This window comes from Anolis carolinensis, unplaced genomic scaffold, assembly GCF_035594765.1.
Source record: "Anolis carolinensis isolate JA03-04 unplaced genomic scaffold, rAnoCar3.1.pri scaffold_14, whole genome shotgun sequence".
NCBI classification, from domain to species: domain Eukaryota; kingdom Metazoa; phylum Chordata; class Lepidosauria; order Squamata; family Dactyloidae; genus Anolis; species Anolis carolinensis.
Window position 1 is genome coordinate 6,917,963 of NW_026943825.1, and position 24,690 is coordinate 6,942,652.

Below are 24,690 nucleotides of genomic sequence, written 5' to 3' on the forward strand. Positions count from 1 at the left end.
TAATAATAATAATAATAATAATGGGGTTGCTGTGAGTTTTCCGGGCTCTATGCCCATGTTCCAGAAGCATTCTTTCCTGACGTTTCACCCACATCTATGGCAGGCATCCTCAGAGGTTGTGAGGTCTGTTGGAAACTAGGCAAGTGGGATTTCTCTCCCCCCCCTCTCTCTCTCTGTGTAATTTATTATTTATTTATTACAATATTTATATCCCGCCCTTCTCACCCAACAGAGAGAGAGCCCCCAGATGGCATAGTGGACTAAGTGACTTGAAGGTTGGGTTGCTGACCTGAAAGCTGCCAGGTTCGAATCCCATCTGGGGAGAGTGTGGATGAGCTCCCTCTATCAGCTCCAGCTCCATGCGGGGACATGAGAGAAGCCTCCCACAAGGATGGTAAAAACATCAAAACATCCGGGCGTCCCCTGGGCAACGTCCTTGCAGACAGCCAATTCTCTCACTTCAGAAGCAACTCCGGTTGCTCCTGACACAAAAAAAAAAAAAAAACCAACAGGGGACTCAGGGCGGCTTACAATAAAACGCATATATAAAAATTATACAGTGTAATATAAATCAGTTAAACATTATTACAGTATTAACTTACATCAGTATTCCTAAAACACATTATAAAATACAGGTAGGCGTGTTCAGTTCAAAAAACTGGGTCTGTCGATTGAGTTCAGCGTACATGATAATAATTAACGCTGCCAATTATTATTCAATGTAATACGATGTCCAGGGTGGGAGAAAGAACTCTTGTCTGCTTGAGGCAAGTGTGAATTTCGCAATTGGCCAGTTTTATGAGCATTGAATAGCCTTGCAGCACCAAAGCCTGGCTGCTTCCTGCCTGGGGAGAAAATCCTTTCTTGAGAGATGTCAAATCAGGTGAGCAATCAATGAAAAAAACATTAGGACAGCACGCATCACTTATTTATATTTATGTCTTTACTTACTTCCTTTCTTTCGATGCCACTTTTCTCCCAGAGCAGGATCTGAGGCATTTCTGTTCTGTCACCCCTTTCTCTTCATCTAGGACAAACATGTCAAAAAATATCACATTAGAGTCGTTTGGGAGACATCCTTGTAAGCGGTAAGGTCTAGAAATGTCCCTGTTTAAATATGGAAATGTATGAAATATGGTCCTCAGATAAAAAAACCCTGCCCTGTGTACAATATTGCTGCTTTCTCCTTTTGCTACATGGCTCATTTGCGTTATCCGTACCAGAAACATTGCTCCATGAGCTTGTTCGCCTTACATCGATGCAGCTCTGCTCCCCTTCCGCTAGATGGCAAGGTCTCCCCAGAACAACACATTAATGCGCTTGGCATTGAGCATGACCATGTAATGCAACCCTAATCTGGCAGCGGTGCTTTCTTTTCTGCAGAAATCCCTAATAACTTTCCTTGTCAATGCTTTGGTGAGGTGAGGGCCTGGCCCACATTTGCACTTGGCGTTGATTTGCAGGATAGTCTCAGATATGGGTTGTTATGGGTTTACCGGGCTGTATGGCTATGTTCCAGAAGCATTCTCTCCCATATCGTTTCAGCCACATCTATGGCAGGCATCCTCAGAGGTTGTGAGCTCTGTTGGAAACCAGGGTTTTATATATCTGTGGAATGTCCAGATTTGTCTGCTTCAGGTAAATGTGAATGGCGTAACTGGCCACCTTGATTAGCATTAAATAGCCTTGCAGCTTCAAAGCCTGGCTGCTTCAAAGCCTGGAGAATCCTTTGTTGGGAGGTGTTAGCTGGCCCTGATTGTTTCCTGTCTGGAATTCCTCTGAGTGTTGTTTTTAGTATTTATCTGAGCATGCCTGCTAGAGATGTGGGTGAAACGTCAGGAGAGAATGCTCCTCGAACATGGCCATAGGTAAAGGTTTCCCCTGACGTTAATAAGATCAGAGTGAAATAATAAATGTATTAATAATAATAAAAAATAGAGTAAAATAAATGTAATAGCAGCAACAATAACAGAGGTAAAGGTAAAGGTAAAGGTTTCCCCTGACGTTAAGTCCAGTCATTTCTGACTCTGGGGGTTGGTGCTCATCTCCATTTCTAAGCCGAAGAGCCAGTATTGTCCATAGATACCTCCAAGGTCATGTGGCCGGCATGATTGCATGGAGCGCTGTTACCTTCCCGCTGGAGCGGTACCTATTGATCTACTCACATTGGCTTGTTTTCGAACTGCTAGGTTGGCAGAAGCTGGAGCTAACAGCGGTTGCTCATTCTGCTCCCGGGATTTGAACCTGGGACTTTTTGGTCTGCAAGTTCAGCAGCTCAGTGCTTTAACACACTTCGCTACCAGGGTTCCTGGAACATGGCTATATAGTCCCGAAAACTCACAGCAAACCATATCTGAGAATATCTTGCAAATCAGCTCCAAGTGCAAATGTGGGCCAGGCTCTCACCTCAGAAGACTCACAGCAACACAATTAAAGCATTCCTGACAAATGGCCATCCAGGGTCTGCTTAAAAATCAATGCCCTCCCAACAGATGACCATCTGGTCTCTGCTTGAAAGTCAAAGCACTACCTCCTTCAGGTCAATACTTTTTAATGTTTTGACAAAGGGAAGCATACGCCACGTAAGATTCTTCCAACAAAGTCCTTGTCCGATGTTTCTATTCACTCTGTGTATCAACTGCAGCGAAAAGTTTGTTCTTGATCAAGCGTAACAGATAAGAAAGCTCCATATTTACAAATGTATAACATCAGCTCAGTGGTGTGCAAGGTAACGTAACACGTCCAACTGGAAACCAGTTCCGGGCATCACAGTTTAAGGAGGATATCAGATCTGGAAAGCAAGCCCTGAAAAAAGGGAGTTGAGGATGGTAAGCCTGAGAAAGAGAAGGCGGAGAAGGGCTGCCAGAGGAAAGCTTGTTTATCTGCTGCTCTGTAGGGTTGGACCCAAACCGGTGGACTAAATGCCAAAAAAGGAGATTATTCCAAAATGCTAGTCTCCAGAGCTTTTTCATAGCGGAATGGATTAGCTTGAGAAGTGGCTGCACTGACAAATGATCCAGTTTGGAACTGCATTACATGGTCAGTGTAGACCAGGCATGAGCAAACTTGGGACTTCCCTCCAAGTGTTTTGGACTGCAACTCCCACCATTCCTAACAGCCTTTGTGGCATAGCAACCTCCTCAACCACAATGGGGCCCAGGGGACAGGCAGGGTTCACTTAGGCCTCTTCCACACTGCCTATAAAATACAGATCTGATTTGAACTGGATTATATGGCAGTGTAGACTCAAGGCCTTTACACACAGCTATATAACCCAGAATGCCAAGGCACAGCAAGGCCATTAAATGCTAATCAAGGTGACTAATTACAGCATTCAAACTTGCCGCACCAAGACTATTCATTGGCCAACCAAGGATTCCACAAGGTAGAAAGCGGCCAGGCTTGCAGGCAGCAAGGCTATTCAGTGCTATTCAACCTGACCAAACAAGAATTCCACAAGGTAGAAAGCGGCCAGGCTTTGAAGCCATGAGGCTACTCTGTCCCATTCGACCTGGCCTAATAAGGATGCCCTACCCTGTTTCCCCTAAAATAAGACATTCCCAGAAAATAAGACCTAGTAGAAGTTTTGCTGAATTGCTAAATATAAGGCCTCTCCCAAAAGTAAGACCTAGCAAAGTTTTTGTTTGGAAGAATGTCGGCCAAACAGAACACCAGAGCATGCAGGATCGGTAAATGTACGTACCATAGAGTGTTGTACATGGAAATATTGGTAGTAACAAGAAATTCTTGATAAGATTCACAGTTTGTCTGGTTATGCTGGTTTGTGATAACAACTACTGTACAGTATATAATAAATATTCATTTTTTTTGTTCAACAATAAATGTGAATTCTTCTTCATGGAAAAATAAGACATCCCCTGAAAATAAGACCTAGCGCATCTTTGGGAGCAAAAATTAATATAAGACACTGTCTTATTTTCGGGGAAACACGGTATGTAGAAAGCGGCCAGGCTTTTAAGCTGCAAGACTATTCACTGCAATTTAAGCTGGCCAAACAAGGATTCCCTTACAAAGGAAGTAGCCAGGCATCAAAGCGGCTCTTTGATTGAGGGTGCTACTTCAACTTGCCAAATAAGGATTCCCCTAAGTATAACACAGCCAGGCATTGAAGCTACAAGGCTATTCGGTGCAATTCAACCAGACCAACAAAGCATTAACCTTGGTAGAAGGCGGCTAGGCTTTGAAGCAGCGATACTACTCTGTGCTATTGAAGCTGACCAACCAAAGATTCCTCTAGGTAGCAAGCAGCCAGGCTTTGAAGTAGTTAGGCTATTCATTGCAATTCTAGCAGCCCAAAAACCACTCCCCTAGAACGCAAGTACCCAGCCTCCCAGGAATCAAGCCTATTCTGTTGCATTTCAGCTCACCAAACAAGAAGTAACTGGACAGGCTTTGAGGCTACAAGGCTATTCACTGTGATTCCACCTGGCCAACAAAGGATTCCCATACACCACAGCAATGCGTGGCCGGGCACAGCTAGTGATTATATAATATAGATCATCATATTAATGCACCACACTGACCATAGAATGCTTTTGCTGGGGATTTTTTTCCTCTTGTGTGTTGTGGCCCAAGTGTTTTTGTCGGCACAACAACATTTCGCATTCCCTGCCTTTCCGCACAGAAAGCGTCAAACTGGACAAGACGGATTGGGAGTTGCGGGAGCAAGTCTTGCCATCCTGTCGGAGTAAAATAAACTCCCCGTTAATAAAAGAGAGGTTGAGCATGGGAAGCTGGGCTTTTTTGCCATAAAAGGAGCCTCCTCCTCCTCAAATATTATCCTGAGGACCATCGCAAGGATTTTTCAAGAGTTGTTTGTATTCATAAAATACTTCCCAAGTGTTTGGAATCCCAGCAAGTTGTTCGAAAGGATGATGGGGGATGATAAGATATCCCGACTTGAAAGCAAACAGATATTTTTGGCCGGTTCAGGCTTGACATTTATGTGGCAGAACCAGCATAACACACTTTTAACACACTGAATTGCAAAAAAATCAGGGCATGGATCAAAGTATAGCCTGCCATTTATTCCCATGCTGATTGGAGCTGCTTCTGTCTACACTAGGCATGGGCAGGTATTTTGAACTTCAACCCGCCAAAAGCGGTAGCTATTTATCTACTCGAGTTTCTGCTTTCGACCTGCTAGGTGCGCAGGTGAGCTGGGGCTAGTGGTGGGTGCTCATCTCGACCTGGCTCGAACTGCCGACCTTTTGATCGGCAGGATTTTTCTGCAGCACAGCGGTTTAGCCCGCTGTGCTAAGCCCGTCCCCTGTAATAATAATACTAATACTAATAATAATACAGGGTTTATACAGCCGAGGAGCAAGCCATCAGAACAAATGCGATTAAGGCCAAGATCGAAAAATCAGTTGATGACCCAAAATGCAGACTCTGCAAGGAAACCGACGAAACCATTGATCATATCCTCAGCTGCTGTAAGAAAATCGCACAGACAGACTACAAACAGAGGCATAACTATGTGGCCCAAATGTTTCATTGGAACTTGTGCCTCAAGTACCACCTCCCTGCAGTAAAGAACTGGTGGGATCACAAACCTGCAAAAGTATTGGAAAATGAGCACGCAAAGATACTGTGGGACTTCCGAATCCAGACTGACAAAGTTCTGGAACACAACACACCAGACATCACAGTTGTGGAAAAGAAAAAGGTTTGGATCATTGATGTTGCCATCCCAGGTGACAGTCGCATTGATGAAAAACAACAGGAAAAACTCAGCCGCTATCAGGACCTCAAAATTGAACTTCAAAGACTATGGCAGAAACCAGTGCAGGTGGTCCTGGTGGTGATCGGCGCATTGGGTGCCGTGCCAAAAGATCTCAGCCGACATTTGGAAACAATAGACATTGACAAAATCACGATCTGCCAACTGCAAAAGGCCACCCTACTGGGATCTGCACGCATCATCTGAAAATACATCACACAGTCCTAGACACTTGGGAAGAGTTCGACTTGTGATTTTGTGATACGAAATCCAGCATATCTATCTTGTTTGCTGTGTCATAATAATAATAATAATAATAATAATAATAATAATAATAATAATAATACATCACATAGTCCTAAACACTTGGGAAGTGTTCGACCTGTGATTCTGTGATACAAAATCCACTATATATATCTTCTTTGCTGTGTCATACTCTGTCTTTGTGTCAATAATAATAATAATAATAATAATAATAATAATAATAATAATCTAAATATATATAAATGTAATGTGGATAATTAGGACCAAGTAAACAACAAAACCATTGGGCCAAATTACACCAAATTTGGCCACAATACTCATCACTTTCCAAGGAGTGACCTTGCAGCTTCAAAGCCTGGCTGCTTCATACCTAGGAGAGTCCATTGTTACCCAACTTGAATTCCATTGAATACTCTTGCAGCTTCAAAGCCTGGCTGCTTCATACCTAAGGGAATCCTTTCTAGGCCACCTTGAACACCACGAAAAAAAAAAATCTCACTTAGGACTACACCACAGCAATGTGTGGCCGGGCACAGCTAGTAATATAATATAATAATAATTTGCTGGCCTTAAAGATAAAAATAAAAATGAGTGAATACAAAAAGTCAACAGCAGAGCAATTATTTTTATCAGTACAGCAATTTGTCCTCTAATGTCTTATTTATTTTAATTATATTTTTCTAGATGCTATATTTGGTATCTATTGGCCTCTTAATATTTATCTAGGGCCTCTAGAGGAGGGATCTATATCCCAGAAAACATTCGGCTACCCTGTATGCAGTTTTATTTCTGCTTTATTTCCTGATGGATACCTCATCTTGCCATAACACCTTAAAGGCAGCTGACAGCGGTGATAAAAATACACCAGGCTCTAATAAAACTGCAGCAAAAAGTGAATACATGAAATGACACATCCATCTGAAGGATCTCCAGGCAGCATGGAAATGAAAACAAAAGGAGATTTGCAAAACCCACTGCAACAAGGTTTCTAGAATTGACTTGCTAAGGAACACTTGCTTGTGTCTTGTGCTATTTTAATATTAAATCATTATTCCGCAGCCACAAATATATTTTACAACGTCAATGGAAACCCACCACAACAATTTGCAGTAAGAAAAGTGCACGATCTTGTTCTCTCTGGGTGCATCTACACTGTAGAATTAATGCACTTCAGCACAACTTGAACTACCATGGCCCAATGCTATGGAATCCTGGGAGATTTATAATGCCTTTAGTCTTCTCTGCCAAATTCTGTTGGTATCTCACCAAACTACAAATCCCAGGATCCCATGGCATTGAGCCGTGGGAGTTCAGGTGGTAGGAAACTGTGTTAACTTGACAGTGTAGAACTGTAGATGCACCATTAGTGCTTTGCCAAAGCGGTACCTATTTATCTACTCGCATTTCTGCTTTTGACCTGCTAGGTGGGCAGGTGAGCTGGGGTTGATGACGGGTGCTCACCCCAACCCAGGCTCGAACCGCCGACCTTTCGATCGGCAGGATTTTTCTGCAGCACTAGCACTAATGGTGGCTAGTTCTGAAGACTTGCAGTTCAAGTCCCCAGGGCCAGATCAGCTACATCCAAGAGTATTGAAGGAACTAGCGGAAGTTATTTCAGAACCACTGGCAATTATCTTCGAGAGTTCTCGGAGAACAGGAGAAGTCCCGGAAGATTGGAGGAGGGCGAATGTGGTCCCTATCTTCAAGAAGGGAAAAAAGAACGACCCAAACAATTACCGTCCGGTCAGCCTCACATCAATACCAGGCAAGATTCTGGAAAAGATCATTAAGGAAGTGGTCTGCGAACACTTAGAAACAAATGCGGTCATTGCTAATAGTCAACACGGATTTACCAAAAACAAGTCATGCCAGACTAATCTGATCTCCTTTTTCGATAGAGTTACGAGTTGGGTCGATACAGGGAATGCTGTGGATGTAGCGTACCTGGATTTCAGTAAGGCCTTCGACAAAGTCCCCCACGACCTTCTGGCAAACAAACTAGTAAAATGTGGGCTAGACAAAACAACGGTTAGGTGGATCTGTAATTGGCTAAGCGAACGAACCCAAAGGGTGCTCACCAATGCGTCGTCTTCATCATGGAAAGAAGTGACAAGTGGAGTGCCACAAGCAGGGCTCCGTCCTGGGCCCGGTTCTGTTCAACATCTTTATTAACGACTTAGACGAAGGGTTAGAAGGCACGATCATCAAGTTTGCAGACGGGACCAAACTGGGAGGGATAGCTAACACTCCAGAAGACAGGAGCAGAATTCAAAACGATCTTGACAGACTAGAGAGATGGGCCGAAACTAACAAAATGAAGTTCAACAGGGACAAATGCAAGATACTTCATTTCGGCAGAAAAAATGGAAATCAAAGATACAGAATGGGGGACGCCTGGCTTGACAGCAGTGTGTGCAAAAAAGACCTTGAAGTCCTCGTGGACAACAAGTTAAACATGAGTCAACAATGTGATGCGGCAGCTAAAAAAGCCAATGGGATTCTGGCCTGCATCAATAGGGGAATAGCGTCTAGATCCAGGGAAGTTATGCTCCCCTCTATTCTGCCTTGGTCAGACCACACCTGGAATACTGTGTCCAATTTTGGGCACCGCAGTTGAAGGGAGATGTTGACAAGCTGGAAAGCGTCCAGAGGAGGGCGACTAAAATGATTAAGGGTCTGGAGAACAAGCCCTATGAAGAGAGGCTTAAAGAACTGGGCATGTTTAGCCTGCAGAAGAGAAGGCTGAGAGGAGACATGATAGCCATGTACAAATACGTGAGGGGAAGTCATAGGGAGGAGGGAGCAAGCTTGTTTTCTGCGGCCCTGCAGACTAGGACGCGGAACAATGGCTTCAAACTACAGGAAAGGAGATTCCACCTGAACATCAGGAAGAACTTCCTCACTGTGAGAAGGGCTGTTCGGCAGTGGAACTCTCTCCCCTGGACTGTGGTGGAGGCTCCTTCTTTGGAAGCTTTTAAGCAGAGGCAGGATGGCCATCTGTCGGGGGTGCTTTGAATGCGATTTCCTGCTTCTTAGCAGGGGGTTGGACTGGATGGCCCATGAAGTCTCTTCCAACTCTACTATTCTATGATTCTATGATTCTATGATTCTATGATTCTATGTTGTACTTTGCCTCAAACCACAAGGAGATGATGATGATGATGATGATGATGATGATTACAGTAGAGTCTCACTTATCCAACATTCTGGATTATCCAACGCATTTTTGTAGTCATGTTTTCAATATATCGTGATATTTTGGTGCTAAATTAGTAAATACAGTAATTACTACATAGCATTAATGTGTAATGAACTACTTTTTCTGTCAAATTTGTTGTCTAACATGATGTTTTGGTGCTTCATTTGTAAAATCATAACCTATTTTGATGCTTAATAGGCTTTTTCTTAATCTCTCCTTATTATCCAACATATTCGCTTATCCAACATTGTGCTGGTCCGTTTAGGTTGGATAAGTGAGACTCTACTGTATGATGATAAGGATTAGAATGGCAATCCATTGTCATGTTAACCAAGGGAGACAATGGCCTTTTCATTGGCCCTATAAGTACAGAAACCCAACTCATTCTGTGCAGCTTGGCAGAGAAAACTAAGTTGTCATTTCCAACTTTATTTGCCGACTTTTGGCTGGAAACTGGAAATAGGAAAGACGAACGAACAGCACAGTATCAACAAAATAGTTAATGACCATGCAGTATTTGATTTGGATTATTCTTTTTACCTTCCAACCACATTTTCTTCCCACTCGGCTTATACAAACATATAACACTCACACCGTTCCTCGTGTACATGACTTTGTGAAGCAGATTCTCCTTTGCTCCACGGTCTCTTTCTTCGGCTCACAAGGGAGAGATTCCACAAAGGGTCAAGCCCTCGTTTTCTTCCTGCTCTCTCTGTTTATATTTATTTCCAACTCCCTGGAAGTTTGAAAGTGATGGCTTGCTTCCTCTGTGGACTGAAGCCAAGTTGGCTTCGTGCTATGATCCTGTTCAAGATCTGCTGCAGAAAGCAGGGTGGGAACCCACCTCCGGAAGACTTCTCCCTCGACAGGGGAAATCCTCATGTTTGGATGGAGCAACAATATTTTTTGTTCTCTTTAGCATTACACAGTGCCCAAGCGGCTGTTTTGAATCTATATATATAAAAGGGTAATGAAATTTCGACCTAGGACAAAACAACAAAGCTACACATCCCAGAAACACTAAACTTGCCAGCACAACCCATCATCCATGCCTCTACGTTCATACAACAAAAAGAAAACAAAAATAAAGTCCTAATTAGAGGGAGAGGAAGAATTGTTTTTATCCAATTGCTGCCAGTTAGAAGGCTAAGCTCCGCCCACTTGGTCTCCTAGCAACCCACTCAGCCCAGGGGACAGGCAGAGTTAGGCCTCACTTAGGCCTCTTCCACACTGCCTATAAAATACAGATTATCTGATTTTCACTGGATTATATGGCAGCGTAGACTCAAGGCCCTTCCACACAGCTATACCGTGTTTCCCCGAAAATAAGACAGTGTCTTATATTAATTTTTGCTCCCAAAGATGTGCTAGGTCTTATTTTCAGGGGATGTCTTATTTTTTCATGAAGAAGAATTCACATTTATTGTCGAACAAAAAAAATGAACGTTTATTATATACTGTACAATAGTTGTCATCATAAACCAGCATAACCAGACAAACTGTGAATCATATCAATAATTTCTTGTTACTACCAATATTTCCATGTACAACACTCTATGGTATGTACATTTACTAATCCTGCATGTGCTGGTGTTCTGTTAGGTGGGCATGCTTACAAACAAAAACTTTGCTAGGTCTTACTTTCAGGGGAGGCCTTATATTTAGAAATTTCGCAAAACCCCTACTAGGTCTTATTTTTTGGGGATGTCTTATTTTAGGGGAAACAGGGTATAACCCATTTATAATTGACTTAATGTAAGGTAAAACCTTTACCCTTTAGCTTAACTACCACCAATTCCTCAATACTTTATTTCCCATACCACCATACTTCGCCACAGCAACGCATACCAGCATACTTCGCCACTGGCAACATCTTCTGTATGGAGTGAGTTTTGAGTTTAGAACTAGAAACATCTTCTGTATGGAGTTAATTTGAATTTAGAACTCGTACCTTCTTCTGTATGGAGTAAGTATAAGTTTAGGTAAGGTAAGGTAAAGGTTTCCCCTGACGTTAAGTCCGTCATGTCTGACTCTGGGGGTTGGTGCTCATCTCCATTTCTAAGCCAGCGTTGTCCGTAGACACCTCCAAGATCATGTGGCCGGCATGACTGCATGGAGTGCTGTTACCTTCCCGCCAGAGCGGTACCTATTGATCTACTCACATTGGCATGTTTTCGAACTGCTAGGTTGGCAGAAGCTGGAGCTAACAGCAGTTGCTTATTCCGCTCCCGGGATTTGAACCTGAGACCTTTTGGTCTGCAAGTTTAGGACTAGCAACATTTTCTGTATGGAGTGAGTTTGAGTTTAGAACTGGCAACTTCTTCTGAATGGAATGAGTTGGAGTTTAGGACTATAAACGTCTTCTGGATGGAATGAGTTTGAGTTTAGGACTGGAAACTTCTGTATGGAATCAGTTGGAGTTAAGGATTTTCAATGTCTTCTGGGTGGAATGAGCTTGAGTTTAGGACTAGAAACATCTTGTGTATGGAGTTTGAGTTTAGTACTAGCATCTTCTGGATGGAGTGAGTTTGAGTTTAGAACTTGTAACTTCTTTTGTATGAGTGAACTTGAGTTTAGGACAAGTAACCTCTCCTGTATGGAGTGAGTTTTGAGTTTAAGACTAGCAACATCTTCTGGATAAAGTGAATTTGAATTTAGGACTGACAACTTCTTCTGGATGGAGTTTGAGCTTAGGACTAGTCATTTTTTCTGTATGGAATCAGTTTGACCTTGAGGGCTATTAACTTCATATATAAGGAGTGAGTTTGAGCTTAGAACTGGCAACTACTTCTGTATGGAGTGAGATTTTTTTTGTGTGTGTCAGGAGCAACCTGAGTTGCTTCTGGTGTGAGAGAATTGGCCGCCTCCAAGGACGTTGCCCAGGGGACACCCGGATTTTTTTTGATGTTTTTACCATCCTTGTGGGAGGCTTCTCTCATGTCCCCGCATGGAGCTGGAGCTGATAGAGGGAGCTCATCCGCGCTCTCCCCGGGATTTGAACCTGGCAGCCTTCAGGTCAACAACCCAACCTCCAAGTCACAAGGCTTTAATCCACTAAGCCACGGGGGCTTGAAGGCCATCAACCTCTTCTATGTGGAGTGTGTATGACCTTGAAGATTAGCAGCTTCTTCTCTATTTTGAACACCGCAAAAGTGAGTTTAGAACTAGTACCTTCTTCTGTATGGAGTGAGTATGAGTTTAGACCTAGCTATGTCTTCTGGATGGAGCGAGTTTGAGGTTAGAACTAGCAACTTCTTCTGGATGGAATGAGTTTGAATTTGAAGACCATCAACTATACTTTGAAGACCATCAACCATACTGAGCCCAGCAACGTTGGAGCTACCACATCCTCAGTCTTTTCCTTTTCCATCCACTTCACTCTTTATTCGTTTTGGCCATTCAGTTCTCTAATATTTTGAAGTCATTTTAGATCCCAATCCTATCCTCTGGAGCAATGACGATCCCTCTCGACTTCAGTGCCATCCGCAAACGTGATCAGCAATCAGCATGCCATCTATTTCACCATACAAGCCATTCACTGACAGTCCAATCTCTGCAAAGTTGCATGATTCCCAGTCCCGCTCCCAGGCAGACCTTTGGCCCTCCAGATGTTTTAGATTCCAAGCATAACATGAACCAGAATTAGATTTGTCTCGCTTTTAAACTAGAAATAAAGTAGTGTACACTACTACTAGAGAAGGGAGTGGGCACTGATTGAAATGAATGGCTAGCAGCCCCAGCGGATCTTGCACGGCCTGTTCGAGGCAATAAAACCAGTTTGTCCACAGTTTATTTTCCTTTTTTGGTACTTTCCCTTTCAAAAAAATGAGGAAAGTAGAGTACAATATAAAGGCAAATATTCAAATATTTCTCACATAAAGCATTTTTTTTTTGTTACAACCGCTCTTGGTTAGAACAACCAACTGGGACCCAATTGCTAAATTGTCCTATTTTCTTTCTGGGGAGAATCTACACTTAGGTCCCTCTTACAATGCCATATAAAATCCAGATTATCTGCTTGCAGATGACACTCAACTTTATTAACCCTTTCCACCTAATTCCAAGGAAGCTCCCCAGATCCTGGGCCAGCTCTGTTATAATTTATTTATTAATTTATTTATTATTTAAACTTATATGACGCCACCTCGGGGTGGCTTACAAGAAAGGCTAAAATCTAACAATTTAAAAACATCTTTAAAATATGTTTTAAAAACATATTAAAAACACTCCTCCAGGGAGTGTTGTTATTATTATGTTATTAATAATGTTGTTATTATTATTCTGTTTTATGATATTGTTTTATGTATCTCTCTGTGTTATTTTAATTATGCTGATCGGGATCGTCCCTATGTAAGCTGCCCCGAGTCCCTTCAGGAAGATGGAGGCGGGAACAATAATAATAATAATAATTAATGGATACTTTGTATTTATGTCTTGTGGGTATTGTGTCCCATATGTAAGCCACCCCAAGTCCCTTCGTGGGGAAGGTGGCGGGGTGTAAGATTATTATTATTATTATTATTATTATTATTGATGAATGCTTTGTATTTATGTCTTGTGGGCATCGTGTCCCTTCGGGGAGATGGTGGCGGTGTACAAAAATAAAGTTATGATGATGATGATGATGATGATGATGATGATTATTGATGGATGCTTTGTATTTATGTCCTGTGGGCATTGTGTCCCATATGAAAGCCGCCCCGAGTCCCTTCGTGAAGAGTTGGCGGGGTGTAAGAATATTACTATTACTATTATTATTATTGATGGATGCTTTGTATTTATGTCTTGTGGGCATTGTGTCCCTTCGGGGAGATGGTGGCGGAGTACAAAAATAAAGTTATTATGATGATTATTATTATTATTGATGGATGCTTTGTATTTATGTCCTGTGGGCATTGTGTCCCATATGTAAGCCGCCCTGAGTCCCTTTGTGGGGAAGTTGGCGGGGTGTAAGAATATTACTATTACTATTATTATTATTGATGGATGCTTTGTATTTATGTCTTGTGGGCATTGTGTCCCATATGTAAACTGCCCCGAGTCCCTTTGGGGAGATGGTGGCAGGGTACAAAAATAAAGTTATTATTACAGTGGGGTCTCACTTATCCAAGCTAGATGGGCCAGCAGAACCTTGGATAAGCGAATATCTTGGATAATAAGGAGGGATTAAGGAAAAGCCTATTAAACATCAAATTAGGTTATGATTTTACAAATTAAACACCAAAACATCATGTTATACAACAAGTTTGACAGAAAAAGTAGTTCAATACGCAGTAATGTTATGCTGTAACTACTATATTTACAAATTTAGCACCAAAATATCATGATATATTGAAAACATTGACTACAAAACTGCATTGGATAATCCAGAGTCTTGAATAAGTGAGACTCTACTGTATTACTATTATTATTATTGATGGATACTTTGCATTTATATCTTGTGGGCATTGTGTCCCATATGTAAACCGACCCGAGTCCCTTTGGGGAGATGGTGACAGGGTATAAGAATGTTATCATCATCATCATTTTTATTATTTGAAACACAACAAGATGAGTCCACAGCAGACACTCTGCTGGCTGTTGAATTGGATCACACGTCAGACACTTATTATTATTATTATTATTATTATTATTATTATTATTATTATTACAGTAGAGTCTCACTTATCCAACACTCGCTTATCCAACGTTCTGGATTATCCAACGCATTTTTGTAGTCAATGTTTTCAATATATCATGATATTTTGATGCGAAATTTTTAAATACAGTAATTACTACGTAGCATTACTGCATATTGAACTACTTTTTCTGCCAGATTTGTTGTATAACATGATGTTTGGGTGCTTAATTTGTAAAATCATAACCTAATTTGATGTTTAATAGGCTTCTCCTTAATTTCTCCTTATTATCCAACATATTCGCTTATCCAACATTCTGCCGGCCCGTTTATGTTGGATAAGTGAGACTCTACTGTATTATTATTATTAATATTATTATTATACAATGATTAGTGCAAGAAACTGCACTGTATGAGCCTACAAATCACATAATGCAGTTTCAAAGTGGCTCCAGTAAGTCAAAGCAAGAGGGAGAAAGTCCCAAGTGAAAAAGTTTGCCCAAAGAGATAAGATTAGTGTTTGGAACCCATTTAACAAGAGGGAATGGTGCTCCTTTCTCTCTCTCTCTGTGTGTGTGTGTTTTCCGGCCCAAGAAGAGGAGGAGGAAGAGAAAAAAGGAGGAGGGAAAGAAAGGAGGAGGGAAAGGAGACCCCGCCTGGCCCCTCCCAGCCCAAGCAGGCAGCCAAGGCAAGGCAAAGGCAGGCAAAGGAGGCAGAAGAACTGGGGCTTTCCTGGGGGCGCCATGGCCGGGGGGCGCCCGGGGGTCCATGCCCTCCAGCTGGAGCCTCTGCGGGTCCACGAGACCCTCCTCAAGGGGAGCAAGTTCATGAAGTGGGACGAGGTGAGTCGGGGTCCCTGCTTTCCTCTTCCTCCTCTTCCTCTTCCCTTCCTTTCTTCCTCTTCCCCACTCTTTTGTTCAAGCCCCCCATCTTCCTATGGGGAGAAAAAGGGGCTCCTTAGACAACCCCCCCCCCCCCTCCATACACACACAGATCCTTTGCCTTCTGGGAAGACACTTCCTCCGACTTTACTCCTTCCTCCTCCTCCTCTTTGCTTTATCTCTGGAGACACTCCTAAGTAAATTCCATTCCTTGCAAACGCTCCTTTGCACGTTTTGCAAAGTCTTGACTCCCCTTTTTGTTCAAGCCAAACTTTTTTTATTTTGGAGGGAAACAAATCCTAATCTTTATAGAGTGTCTCTGTAACACCCCTAGTTGTTTTAGATTTGTGTTTAATGTCCCAGAAGCATTCTCTCCTGACGTTTCGCCCACATCTGTGGCAGGCATCCTCAGAGGCTGTGAGGTCTGTTGGGAACTAGGCAAGTGGGATTTATATATCTGTGGAATGATATCCAGGATGGGAAAAAGAAGACTTGTCTGTTGGAGGCAAGTGTGAATGTTGCAATTGGCCAGATTGATTAGCATTGAATGGCCTTGCAGCTTCAAAGCCTGGCTGCATTCAGACTTGTCTCCAACAGACAAGAGTTCTTTCTCCCACCGTATATTTCTGAACTTTGGATTGCTGTGAGTTTTCCGGGCTGTATGGCTATGTTTCAGAAGCATTCTCTCCTGACGTTTCACCCACATCTATGGCAGGCATTCTCAGAGGTTGTGAGGTCTGCTGGAAACCAGGCAAGTGGAGTATATACAGTAGAGTCTCACTTATCCAAGCTAAACGGGCCGGCAGAAGCTTGGATAAGTGAATATCTTGGATAATAAGGAGGGATTAAGGAAAAGCCTATTAAACATCAAATTAGGTTATGATTTTACAAATTAAGCACAAAAACGTCATGTTATACAATAAATTTGACAGAAAAAGTAGTTCAATACACAGTAATGCTATGTAGTAATTACTGTATTTACAAGTTTAGCACCAAAATATAACGATATATTGAAAACATTGACTACAAAAATGGCTTGGATAATCCGGAAGCTTGGATAAGCGAGACTCTACTGCAGGGGTCCCCAAACTTTTTAAACAGGGGGCCAGTCCACGGTCCCTCAGACCGTTGGAGGGCCGGACTAGAGTTAAAAAAAAACAACTATGAACAAATTCCTATGCACTCTGCACATGCCTCATTTTGAAGTAAAAAACAAAACAAAATGGGAACAAATACAGCCTTGATGTTAATAATAATAATAATAATAATAATAATAGTAAAGAGGGTTGGAAGAGACCCCTTGGACCACTGAGTCCAACCCCTTCTGCCTTTGTGCACCCAAAGCACAAGCAAAGCACCCCTGACAGATGGCCACCCAGACTCAATGTTAATAATAATAATAATAATAATAAAGAGGGTTGAAAGAGACCCTTTGGCCATTGAATCCAACCCCCTTCTGCCTTTGTGCACCAAAAGCACAAGCAAAGCACCCCTGACAGATGGCCACCCAGCCTCAATTTTAATAATAATAATAAAAAAGAGGGTTGTAAGAGACCCCATTGGGCCATTGAGTCCAACTCCTTCTGCCTTTGTGCACCAAAAGCACAAGCAAAGCACCCCTGACAGATGGCCACCCAGCCTCAATGTTAATAATAATAATAATAATAATAATAATAATAATAATAATAATGGTTGTAAGAGAAGAAGAGACCCCTTGGGCCATTTAGCCCAACCCCCTTCTGCCTTTGTGCCATGGGGGCCGGATAAATGGCTTCGATGGGCCGCATCCGGCCCTCGGGCCTTAGTTTGGGGACCCCTGCTCTACTGTATATGTATGTGTGCATTGTATATGTGTGTATGTGAAATAATGCCCAGAATGGAAGAAAAAACTCTTGTCTGCTTGAGGCAAGTGTGACTGTTGCAATTGATCATCTTGATTAACATTGAATGGCCTTGCAGATTCAAAGCCTGGCTGCCTCAGAGGCTGGGGTTTATATATCTGTGGAAAGTCCAGGTTGGGAGAAAGAACTCTTGTCTGTTTGAGGCCAATGGTGATACAGAGTTCCCTGCTGGAGATCTGATTGCCTTGAAGGCATCTGAGACGGGTTCCAGGGGGCCAGAAGAAGCAGGAGGTCTTGCTCTTTATTTACTGTCCTGATTTTAGAGTTTTTTTCATACTGGGAGCCTTTGTATTCGTCGTGGAGATGTATGCTTGTCCAACGGTGATGCAGAGTTCCCTGCTGGAGATCTCAATGTCTTGAAGGCATCTGAGACGGGTTTCAGGGGGCCCGAAGAAGCAGGAGGTCTTGCTCTTTATTTACTGTCCTGATTTTAGAGTTTTTTCATACTGGGAGTCTTTGTATTCGTCGTGGAGATGTATGCTTGTCCAACGGTGATGCAGAGTTCCCTGCTGGAGATCTCAATGTCTTGAAGGCATCTGAGACGGGTTTCAGGGGGCCCGAAGAAGCAGGAGGTCTTGCTCTTTATTTACTGTCCTGATTTTAGAGTTTTTTCATACTAGGAGCCTTTGTATTTGTCGTGGAGATGTATGCTTGTCCAACGGTGATGCAGAGTTCCCTGTTGGAGGTCTCATTGCCTTGAAGGCATCTGAGCCAGGTTTCAGGCGGGCAGAAGAAGCAGGAGGTGTTGCTCTTTATTTACTGTCCTGATTTTGGAGTTTTTTCATACTGGGAGTCTTTGTTTTCGTTGTGGAGATGTGTGATGCAGAGTTCCCTGTTGGAGGTCTCATTGCCTTGAAGGCATCTGAGCCGGGTTTCAGGAGGGCAGAAGAAGCAGGAGGTGTTGCTCTTTATTTACTGTCCTGAGTGTGAAATCTAAGTAATATTTACATAGATCCAGAAGACATGTTCCTGGGGTGTCTGCCAACTAACCCCTGGCTTCTTTGCCTCGGGAACATTTCTCAAACAGCCCAGAAGGGAGACAGATTGCCTCCAAGATGTCTTCTGGGGCATCTGGTTTGTGATGGTCCAGGACTGCAAGCAGTGTGAGAAACAGAACCAATAAAATCCCATCCAGATCCCATTTCCCCTGATCTCAACCTCTTGTTCCATTCTGTGACTCTCATTGCCCGTCTCTTCGTATTCTGGGGCAAATTCGGCACGGCGCGTGACCATCTAAAGTTCCCCGTCGCAACAGGCCCTTAAAGTGCCTAGAGAAATGTGTCAGCACCTCCATGTCCTATACGGACAGTGCTCAGGCGCAAACGTGCCCTTGCCATGTTCAGCCTGTTCCCATTCATCCAGGCAACGATTCCCCATAGACACAGCTATCTATACATATAATAAAAGTGAAAATATGTATGTATGTGTGTGACTGGGGTGTCCACTTACACAAACAAGATCCCGCCTCCACAAACAGCTATAGCTCCCACTACTCAGGAGATACCAATGGCACTGCAGGTTATAGTGACCGCTGTGAACATGTACAAGAGTCCTGCCAATGTCCTCCACAAACTCCATCCTGCCCACCGTATGAAAGGGAAGGCTTTCATATGGGGACAATTTCACCCTACATTTTCTGTTTTCCTCCACCACAGACATCCCAGTGTTTCTAACTCTCTCCACTGGCGTGGAATTTGCATGACCTCGGCTCACTGCTTCTCCCTTAACCCTTTCCTATTCTTTTCTATGGCACACAGCAAGCAGAGGAATTGATCAGCAACTGAACATACTAAAAAGGTTTGGGGAGAATGCACCGTGATTTATAGGAGTTGTAGGGACTGAGATGTATAGTTCACCTGCAATCTAAGAGAACTCTGAACTCCACCAACGATGGACCTGGAACTCACTTGGCACAAAGAACCTCCACAACCAAGAAAAAATACTGGAGGTCTTTGGAGGGATTTAGAGGAGTTGTAGTTCACCTACATCCAGAGCGCACTATGAAGCCAAAAAATGTTGGTTCTGGACCCAACATGGTATGCATACCTTGAATCCTGATGGGTTTTGAGGGTTTTGAGTTGTAGGTACGGACTGGCAGAACGTTGGATAAGCGAATATGTTGGATAATAAGGAGGGATTAAGGAAAAGCCTATTAAATGTCAAATTAGGTTATGATTTTACAAATTAAGCACCAAAACATCATGTTATACAACAAATTTGACAGAAAAAGCAGTTCAATACGCAGTAATGCTATGTAGTAATTACTCTATTTACGAATTTAGCACCAAAATATCATGATGTATTGAAAACATTGACTACAAAAATGCATTGGATAATCCAGAACATTGGATAAGTGAGACTCTACTGTACTGGGATGTATAGTTCACTTGCAATCAATGAGCACTCTGAACTCCATCAAAGATGGAATTGGACCAAACTTGTTGCAAAGAGCCCCTGTGACTAGCAAAAGATGATAATCAAGGTGGCCAACTGCAACATTCACACTTGCCTCCAACAGACAGGAGTTCTTTCTCCCACCCTGGACATCATTCCACAGATACATAAACCCCACTTGCCTAGTTTCCAACAGACCTCACACCTCTGATGCCTGTCGTAGATGTGGGCAAAACATTAGAAGAGAATGCTTCTAAAACATGACCAGACAGCCCGGAAAACTCACAGCAACCCAATAAAAAGGCTGTTTCTAGACCAGGGGTCCTCAAACTTTTTAAGTGGAGGGCCGGTTCATGGTCCCTCAGATTGTTTAGGTGCCGAATTATCATTTGAAAAAAAAATTCCTATGTACACTGCACATATCTTATTTGTAGTGTAAACGCCCCCCCCCAACAACAATTATTTATTTGCTACATTTATACCCTACCTTCTCTCACCCCGAAGGGGACTCAGAGTGCCTTTCAAGTTGTATGTACATACAATATATTATATTATTAGTATAGTACAATATTAGCATTATATATTAATATATTGTACTATACCACTATACTGTAATATTATTAGTAATATTACAGTACATTTAATATATAATATATAATATATATTATTATATTATACAATATTATTATATTGTATTATTATTAGCTGCCCTGAGTCCCCTATTGGGTGAGAAGGGCGGGGGTAGAAATACTATAATAAATAAATAAATAAGTTATTATCAATATTATATGTATACACAATATATTATATTATTACCATAGCACAATATTAGTAAATGAAAGAAAAATATAATATTTTAAAATAAAAACAGTTTTAACGAGCATACTGTAAATCTTTCAGGATTTCAATGGGAAGTGTGGGCCTGCTTCTGGCCAATGAGATAGTCAAGTTAAGTAGGATTTTTGTTGTTGTGTGCCTTCAAGTCATTTCAGACTTTGGGCGAGTCTAAGTGTAAAACTGAGATTGGGGGCCAGATAAATGACCCTGGAGGGTCGCATCCGGCCCCCGGGCCTTAGTTTGGGGACCCCTGTTCTAGACCATAGGTACGGGGGAAGAAAAGTACTTGGTCAGATCCAGTACTTTGGACCTTCCATACGCACACACTTTGCAATCTGTAGATGCCAAAGGTGGATCTCCACCTCCAAGCCTCTCCTCTACTTCCTTGCCCATCTCTGATAAGCAGCCATTTACTACAGGGTTGCTCCAGCAACCCGAAGCTCTCTTTTTGCCTGAGTGCAACCAAGCTCAAAGCCTCTTCCTTCCTCAACATCCCTTATTTCTCTGGGGGGAAAGGACTGCCCCTTCTCCTTAAGGTCCCTAGACAGGTCTCCTTCTTCTTGATCCATCCTCTCCCCCTCTCTCAATCTCTCTGGCCCAAAGCTCCCACTTCCTTTTTTGGGGCTGGATGGAGCAGAAGGAAGTGAGGCCGAGGAAGATGTTGTCACAGGCACTTTGATTGTGAAACCCTTCCAGTGAGGCTGCGGGAGTCAGAAACTGTGGTATGGAGCAAACCGTAACCAAGAAAGAACCCATAGGTCTTGTTTTAAGCGATCTGGGGGCTCCCCTTCAGTGCTCCACAATTCTGTCCTGCTGATCAGGATTTTCACCCAAAATCTCTCTCATATAGGTCCCATAGAATCGTATGACCCCAAGGGCCATCCAGTCCAACCCCCGACCATGCAGGAACACACATACCCTGTTTCCCCTAAAATAAGACATCCCCAGAAAATAAGACCTAGTAGAGGTTTTGCTGAATTGCTAAATACAAGGCCTCCCCCGAAAGTAAGACCTAGCAAAGGTTTTGTTTGGAAGCATGCCCAACAAACAGAACACCAGAGCATGCATTGGTAAATGTACGTACCATAAAGTGTTGTACATGGAAATATTGGTAGTAACAAGAAATTCTTGATAGGATTCACAGTTTGTCTGGTTATGCTGTACAGTATATAATAAATGTTCATTTTTTTGTTCAACAATAAATGTGAATTCTTTTTCATGGAAAAATAAGACATCCCCTGAAAATAAGACCTAGAGCATCTTTGGGAGCAAAAATTAATATAAGACACTCTTATTTTCAGGGAAACACAGTATAAAGCACCCCCCATCCGACAAATGGCCCTCCAGCTTCTTCCTTGGATTTGCATTGGGTCCCACCATTTACTATTGTTTGTGCCTCGTATTTATACTCTACACTAATAATAATAATAATAATAATAATAATAATAATAATAATAATAATACTCAGGACTCCACACTAATAATAATAATAGTAATACTCAGGACGCCACATTTATTATTATTATTATTATTATTATTATTATTATTATTATTATTATATTGTATGGCACAGCAAACAAGATAGATATGCTGAATTTCGTATCACAAAATCACAAGTCGAACACTTCCCAAGCGCTTAGGACTGTGTCATGTATTACTATATTATTATTATTATTATTATTATTATTATTATTATTATTATATTGTATGACACAGCAAACAAGATAGATATGCTGGATTTCGTATCACAAAATCACAAGTCTAACACTTCCCAAGTGTCTAGGACTGTGTGATGTATTTTCAGATGATGCACGCAGATCCCAGTTGGGTGGCCTTTTGCAGTTGGCAGATCGTAATTTTGTCAGTGTCTGTTGTTTCTAAATGCTGGCTGAGATCTTTTGGCACGGCACCCAATGTGCCCATCACCACCGGGACCACCTGTACTGGTTTCTGCCAGTCTTTGAAGTTCAGTCTTGAGGTCCTGATAGTGGCTGAGTTTTTCCTGTTGTTTTTTGGCACGGCACCCAATCACCACCTGTACTGGTTTCTGCCGGAGTCTTTGAAGTTCAGTCTTGAGGTCCTGAGTTTTTACTGTTGTTGTTCGTCAATGCGACTGTCACCTGGTATGGCGACATCAATGATCCAAACCTTTTTCTTTGCCACAACTGTGATGTCTGGTGTTTTGCGTTGTTGTTGTTGTTGTTGTTGTTGTTGTTGTTATTATTATACTCAGGACTCCACTCTTCCAACCATTATCCCACAAAAACCTTAAAACTAGTATGAAAACATTTACTGATAATAAATCACAATTTTCAAGGTTGCTGTGAGTTTTCCAGGCTGTATGGCCATGTCCCAGAAGCATTCTCTCCTGATGTTTCTCCCACATCTATGGCAGGCACCCTCAGAGGTTGTGAAGTCTGTTGGAAATTAGGCAAGTGGGGTTTATATATCTGTTGAAAGTCCAAGGTGCAACAGACAAGAGTTCTTTCTCCCACCCTGGACATTTCACAGATATATTAAACCCCACTTGCCTTTTAATTTTATATCCTTTTATGTTTGAGGCCGGCATCTAGCTTTAGGGATATGCTCTGCTTCTCACCTCGCTCGACATGGGAGAGCAAGATCAGTCTTCCGGGATCAGATACCGTTCCCGGCTTGGCCTCCGCCCGGCTCCTGTCCTTTCACAGACATTTCCTTATCGCAATCCGGAGGGCCTGGGACAATAATGTCCCGGGTCCAGCGTTCCCACAGAGATAACGGTCATGCATTTGGGGTTTGTAAAGGGAGCAGATGTGTGAAAAACTCCCAAACTGTTCCTGTTATGTCCACATTTCCATTAGCCTTTGCCCACTCTTTCAACTTGACTCCAAAAAGCAATTTCCTTGCGCCTCGGGGCATTACATGTGATGACCAACAAGGTTACAGATGGTCTCCATTAAAATTCCTGTCTTCTAAGACAACCCCCCCCCTTCTGATAATATGCATTCCCACAATTTACAACTCCTATGATTGCCTGGCACTGAAAGTGGGGTCAAACTGCGTTCATTCTACAATGTAGATGCCGCCTCAGGTTGAATAATGAATGGGTGCTGGTGCTGAGCCAGGTTCTGTGCACTTGGTTCTGCAGCTGCCTTGGCTTTTGTGTGCAGAAATTAAAGGGATTCCTTGGAGGGTTGTTATTTTCCAAATTCCAGTCATCTCTACTGTATCTCGGTGTGGTTTTTTTTTTCTTGCTAAGTAGCCAGCAATATTAGTCATCCTGGGGAAACTAATAAAAACCTATTAGGAAATGGGCAATGGGCTTGCTCAATTTCCTCCTGTGAACATCTCGGCTTCCAAGACCAATGCCAGGTGTTTGGCTAAAGAAAAGGATATTAAAAACATTTGATAGGGTGATGAAGTTCAGAGCAATGGTCCATCCAGCTTTGTCAGAATCACGAAATGCCAAAGCCACTCCTCATAGGCATGGTTTCCAGAACTTTTATCATTTTTGTCACCCTTTTTTGGATATTTTTCTGCTCCTTCTTGAACTGTGATGCCACAAACTGGACACAATATTCCCAATGAGGTCTGACCAAAGTAAACTAGACTGATGCTATTACTTCGCATGGTGTAGGCCAGGCATGGGCAAACTTCGGCCCACCAGGTGTTTTGGACTTATTTATTTACAGTAGAGTCTCACTTATCCAAGCTAAACAGGCCGGTAGAAGCTTGGATAAGCGAATATCTTGGATAATAAAGAGGGATTAAGGAAAAGCCTATTAAACATCAAATTAGGTTATGATTTTACAAATTAGGCACCAAAACATCATGTTTTACAACAAATTTGATAGAAAAAGCAGTTCAATGTGCAG

The 24,690-nt window shown here is 42.3% G+C and overlaps 1 protein-coding gene and 1 long non-coding RNA gene across 3 annotated transcripts in view; one reads left to right on the forward strand and one right to left on the reverse strand.

Annotated features, from left to right (window-relative positions):
* Positions 1 to 167: 167 nt before the first annotated feature.
* The window catches only part of LOC134294338 (uncharacterized), a 38,487-nt gene continuing 13,964 nt past the window's right edge, over positions 168 to 24,690 (reverse strand). The window contains exons 2-3 of the long non-coding RNA XR_010001273.1: positions 952 to 1,027; positions 168 to 482 (exon numbers count right to left, since the gene is read on the reverse strand). This is a non-coding gene — a long non-coding RNA (uncharacterized LOC134294338). The remainder of the gene's footprint in view (positions 483 to 951; positions 1,028 to 24,690) is intronic.
* The window catches only part of plcb3 (phospholipase C beta 3), a 66,021-nt gene continuing 56,815 nt past the window's right edge, over positions 15,485 to 24,690 (forward strand). Inside the window, exon 1 of one of the 2 annotated variants that reach the window (XM_016998584.2) lies at positions 15,485 to 15,665. In XM_016998584.2, the coding sequence (XP_016854073.2) occupies positions 15,567 to 15,665 (99 nt within the window). In that variant the 5' untranslated portion in view covers positions 15,485 to 15,566. The remainder of the gene's footprint in view (positions 15,666 to 24,690) is intronic. The other variant, XM_008123424.3, reaches the window with a different exon arrangement.